Source organism: Ceratina calcarata, unplaced genomic scaffold, assembly GCF_001652005.2.
Source record: "Ceratina calcarata isolate Rehan_Ccalc_2016 unplaced genomic scaffold, ASM165200v1 scaffold512.2, whole genome shotgun sequence".
NCBI classification, from domain to species: domain Eukaryota; kingdom Metazoa; phylum Arthropoda; class Insecta; order Hymenoptera; family Apidae; genus Ceratina; species Ceratina calcarata.
The window spans coordinates 8,876-14,080 of record NW_017175754.1 but is presented as its reverse complement, the minus strand read 5'-3'; the positions used below and the strand labels follow the sequence as shown (position 1 = coordinate 14,080).

The 5,205-nt window shown below is 39.6% G+C and overlaps 2 protein-coding genes across 2 annotated transcripts; both read left to right on the top strand.

Moving 5' to 3' along the window:
• Nucleotides 1-6: 6 nt before the first annotated feature.
• LOC108628219 (transmembrane protein KIAA1109 homolog) lies at nt 7-3,358 on the top strand. The gene is made up of 12 exons (XM_026816311.1): nt 7-47; nt 107-795; nt 876-1,036; nt 1,095-1,303; nt 1,497-1,726; nt 1,791-1,843; nt 1,898-2,009; nt 2,087-2,158; nt 2,226-2,381; nt 2,471-2,650; nt 2,704-2,905; nt 2,972-3,358. Exons 2-12 carry the CDS (start codon nt 230-232, stop codon nt 3,356-3,358), a joined length of 2,328 nt encoding a protein of 775 aa, XP_026672112.1. The 5' UTR covers nt 7-47; nt 107-229.
• Nucleotides 3,359-3,416: 58 nt separating this feature from the next.
• Nucleotides 3,417-4,450, top strand: LOC113464743 (transmembrane protein KIAA1109-like). Its single transcript, XM_026816312.1, has 2 exons — nt 3,417-4,223; nt 4,366-4,450. The coding sequence occupies exons 1-2, from the start codon at nt 3,689-3,691 to the stop codon at nt 4,434-4,436; spliced, it is 606 nt and encodes a 201-aa protein (XP_026672113.1). The 5' UTR covers nt 3,417-3,688; the 3' UTR covers nt 4,437-4,450.
• Nucleotides 4,451-5,205: the final 755 nt, after the last annotated feature.

Sequence of the window (5,205 nt, the reverse complement as noted above, 5' to 3'; positions counted from 1 at the left end):
ATACGACTGTTAAAAGAATATTGTTTACGTTAATCATTCGTATTAAGGTAATTATAAGATTTATTATAATTTTTAAGATTAAACATTTATAAGGTTTGTTTAACAGAGGATTCAATTGACGGCGACGACTCCAACGAACTCTGCGGTGCGTTTAGAAACAGGAGCAGTGGAATTACAATTGTCGAACAGAGTGCAAAACGTCTCCGGTGCCACTCAACCGAATCCGTACATGAAACTATTCGGAAAAGCTCAACTTGATATTAATCTGAGCCTCGGGCAGTTATTAAAAAACGTGTTATTCGACGAAGCAGAGCCAGAGTTTCAACAGTTTGCGTTTTTTAATACAAGAGTTGGTCTACGAAATGCTTTCCAAGAAGAAATGGCACAGGGCGAGGATAAGGAAGTAGTGCTGATCACTTTGAAACGTCCATTAATATACGTTCAACCGATGGCGATCGACAAAGCTATACTCGTCTGGTTGAATTATAAAAACGCTTACGAATATTGGAACGAGAAAAGAGCGAATTTAAATAAGGAGGTGTTAACAGCTACTCAACAGGTGTTCGAGAAGGTGCCGTTCGGTCAGATAACCAGTCAATTAAGCGCCCCTCATTTAGGTACGTTGTTCTTGCAACTGACTGTGGACGACATGGGCATTTGCGTGCCACTGAATCCCCTGCCGCTCACTTGGGGCAGAGGGTTGTACGACGGAGAGCTGAGAGGTGCTGTCGTAGTAACGTTAGAGAACACGAGCATATCAGCGTGCAGCAGTGGTAGTTTAGTCAGTAAAGCAAGGTACACTTAATCTAATTAATATCTAAATTCTCATTCATTCTAATAATAATATATAATAATAATATTTTATTTATACGCAGATTTATGGGACTGTGTTTGAGATTTGCCGACGATTTTGAAACCTCCTTGGACGATTGGAAGCCAGACGTGACTGATAGTAGTATAATGAATTTGTGTATGGTATCAGAAGGCACTTATGAAGTTTGTAGTAGAACGATTGCACAAAAGCCAGATAAATCAGGTAATTTTCAATTTTTTAATCATTTTTGAGAGGCAGATGATTAATAATAAATTTACAGATAATGCTAAATGGATACTGAATGTACAATGGAAAATGGAGGGCGTCGATATTCATTTAGACGTGAACGTCGGCCAACAGTTGTCAGCGCTTGGACACACGTTGACGATGTTAACCGGCTCTGAGGAAGACGATATTAACGTTCCGGCGGATTATGATAGCGACGATGCAGATCAGCCAGATAATAGTACTAGCCAGGTTAAGAAAAAAGTATGGTATAACTATTTATTTATTTTATCCTATAGTTTCTCCGCCCTCCGGTTGGGTAATGTATTTAAACGATTAGAAGTCGGTTTTCGATTATTAGAGGATGTAGAATTTTCATTTTGAGACGTAGTAATAATTCTTTTATTAAAGTATTAGAGTCTCAATCGTTCGCTAATCGAGTTTTAATTGCTTGTAGGAGAGTATATTGATGAAGAAATCGAAGAACTGGACGGACAGTCTACCAGCGTTCGTGTTTGATCCTTCGCTCGATGCAAAGAAGCGGTCGAAATTGATTGAGAAAGAGATGAACGAGCAAGCGAAGATTATAAACGATTTAAGATCTTTAGGAGCTTCGCATGGAACCATCGAACAAGAAATGAAACGTCTACACGAACTGGAAGCTATGGTTTTCAAAGGTTTCAGAAGGTACGATTATTATTATTATTAATCCCATGCAATTTGGTGTTATTATTTTGTATAATTTATGCAGGAACATGATCCAAAAGTTAAGGAGACAGTCGGTGAAGGCATCAGGAATAAAAGGTAAATTAGGGCTCGGTGGAAAAGCAAATACGTATCGATCACGTTCATTTATAGTACCCTCGCCAACGCTTGAGAATCAGCTTAAAAGTCCCGAAGACATGAATATGGATGTCAATTCAGCGAATTCTGCCAGTTACGAAAGTAGTCCCAGAAGCGGTCCCAGCCGGTATTAAAAAGTTTCATTAATAATTACAATTTTTATATAAAATCTTATTAATTAAAAATTATTATATTAATTCACAGATCTGCTTCCCTTCGCGTGAGAGGACTTGGAGGACCTCGAGTCACTTTCAGCGACACACACACAATGGGCAGGTACGTTCCCATCAATAATTTAAATCAATATCAATTTCCTATTATTAACAATATTATTATTATTTAGACAATCGTCGTTACCGAGCGCTGGCTCTGAATTAAGTTTGCCTGAAGGAGATCTGGAATGGCCCGAGAGTATAGAAATCGATGGAGAACGAGTGGAATTAAGAAAGAAGAGCAGAGATATTAGTTACACGTCGAGTTATGACAGTATGGAAGGAAAGTACGTATAAAAATAAAATATGAATTCAATTTCTGTTCGATTTTATATAAAATCATAGGCTAAATTATTGTACTTCTAAATTTTCCTAGTGCCCCGTTGCTCGATTCGTTTGGAAAAGAACAATCCTCGTCGACTTCATCTCCGTACATAACACCTCAGAAAGCTCAGGAGCCTAACATAGACTTCGAACTCGACGTGAAGGTTTTCATCAACAGTGGCAAATGTGTTCTCCATACGAAAGATCCAGGGAGAGAAGACGAGATTAAAATGTAAGTGTTGCAATATTTTCTAATGTAATTATACTAAATAATCATTGTTACAGTATGAGCAGAATGAAGAAAGAACGATCGTGTTCAGGAGGGACGTTCGAATTCCAACCGAGCAGTCCTAGCAGTAGTCGAAAGCATTTAAGTAGTAAAGAAAAATCGTCGACTACGAGTACATCTCGACTGCGATATCTCCAACACACGAACGTACCTCTGGTAGATTTAACGATTTTTCATATTCCTGGATTAGACGTGAAGGTAAATAAATAAATAAATAATTTACTATAAATCCTATAATAAATTATTAAATAATAATTTATGTAGGTACATTACGAGTCTAGAACGCTGCCTGAGGAATCAGTGTCTCCTCGTATATCTTCAGACAACAGCCTGCTTAATCCCTCGTCTGTAACTGCGCTTAAGAAATCCAGCACTAAGAAGGCCAGCTTGTTTGCTTGGATGACTCTGCAAAGTATACCGGAAGAAACTATAATAAGCCCGCATATTTTAGAGTTTTTGGAGCAGACGTTAGAACCGATACCGAGCAAGACTAACTTCCATAGCACTGCGCAAACGAATGCTGTGTTCCCTTTGGAGAACATGGAGAGCACTTCTTGGGCCGCCACCGCAGCCAGCAGTAATTACGTTTACGCAAGCTTCCCAGTGGATGTGATAGTATATTTTCATATGCAACCTTCTACGTTTAGGTAATCTTTTATTATTATTATTATTATTGAGGTAAAGGAAGTAGTACTGGAACAAAACGAATTTTTCAGTCAACAGTTTAAAAGTAGCAAACGTGTGTTCAGTTCTTTGCAACCGAAACACCAGCGAACGACTAACAGCTTTAGAAAAAGAACGCAAAGGAAGAAAACTACTACTACTACTACAAATGAGGGTCCGTGGAATACGAATCAGGCTCAAGTATCTGACGCTCGTCATCACAGACACTGGCAAGGAGTCTTGGCGCAAGTGGCTGGCCTCCAGTTGGGTAGTTTAAGTTTTTCCCTACCTTCAACTGGCACTGTACTTGGAGGAACGATGGAATTACATGGTTGCAATATCAGCCTCGCCTGTTTCCATGGGATTAATTTCAAGAGTAAAAGTTGGGCGATATTCTCGTTGAAGGAACCATGCATTAGTTTTACTACTGAAGCTCAAGAAATTCCAAGCGTCGAGTCTCCGAATACTCGCGACGTCCACGTTGTACAAACTCTGACTATTAGTTTAGGTCAACAACAGGAACAGCATGCGAGGCATCATTCTATGGCCACTGTCTGCAAACTCAGTCGCAGTGTTTTATTCCCACCGCAGTTTAAATCCTTGCAAGAATGGTTCCATTATGCATTCGCAAGCAGCGATATTGATGCTGTTGATCGGTTTCCCTGTGTTGAGAGGGAACGGACAGACAGCACGTCGGATACAGCGAATGTGACTCGCGGTAGAACCACCTCGACTAATACTGGGAAACTACAAGAACATTCACATGCGAGGGAAGTCATATTTGCTCTACCTTCACTGCAGTTGCATCTGAAAACCGAACACCTACAAACTGCAAAAACTCCGGTTGTTATTGGTACGTAAAATTAATCAAATTGCAAAGTTTTGTTGGACTTCTTCAATGTTTTATTATTTCTCTTTTTATATTTGTAAATTATTATGAATCTCTTTAAGTTCTGTCAATTCTTCTATAATTGTTTGTTGTCAACTCTTTTTAGGAGCTCCTAAACATGTTGTATATAGTAAGTATGTGAGAGAATTATTGTTTAGTTTATTTCAAATCTGGTAAGAAGCGTTTAAGGAGCAACGTAACATGGATGACCAAAGATTTTCGCTCTGACGGTAGACTATCAATCGGGAGTACAGGACACAAGAATTTATTCATCGGAATTGGATTAGGAGGCTCCAGTCTAGACGCCAAGGGCGGTATCGTGGGTGGAATCATCGAGCTCAGCGAAATCGACACGTACATACACATTCGTGAAGAGCCAGGAACAGAACCTGATCACACTGTAGGTTTAAAATTATTCGCACTGGAGTTGCGACTGGATTACATGGGAACAAGCGTGCTGATGTCTCGAGTATCTTCACTGGACGTTACATTAAGAGACGAATGGAAGATCAGTCGTAATAATAGTGGAGACGCTTTTATGCCAACTAGGAGACCTGCAGTAATTTTCATGCACGGTGACTTAGGCTGGGATCAATTACAGATCATGATCAGTAAATCAACCACTGCAGATTTGTTAAAGATGTACTATAAACTTGACGAATTTTTCAGTCAACAGTTTAAAAGTAGCAAACGTGTGTTCAGTTCTTTGCAACCGAAACACCAGCGAACGACTAACAGCTTTAGAAAAAGAACGCAAAGGAAGAAAACTACTACTACTACTACAAATGAAGGTCCGTGGAATACAAATCAAGCTCAAGTATCTGACGCTCGTCATCACAGACACTGGCAAGGAGTCTTGGCGCAAGTGGCTGGCCTCCAGTTGGGTAGTTTAAGTTTTTCCCTACCTTCAACTGGCACTGTACTTGGAGGAACGATGGAACTGCAC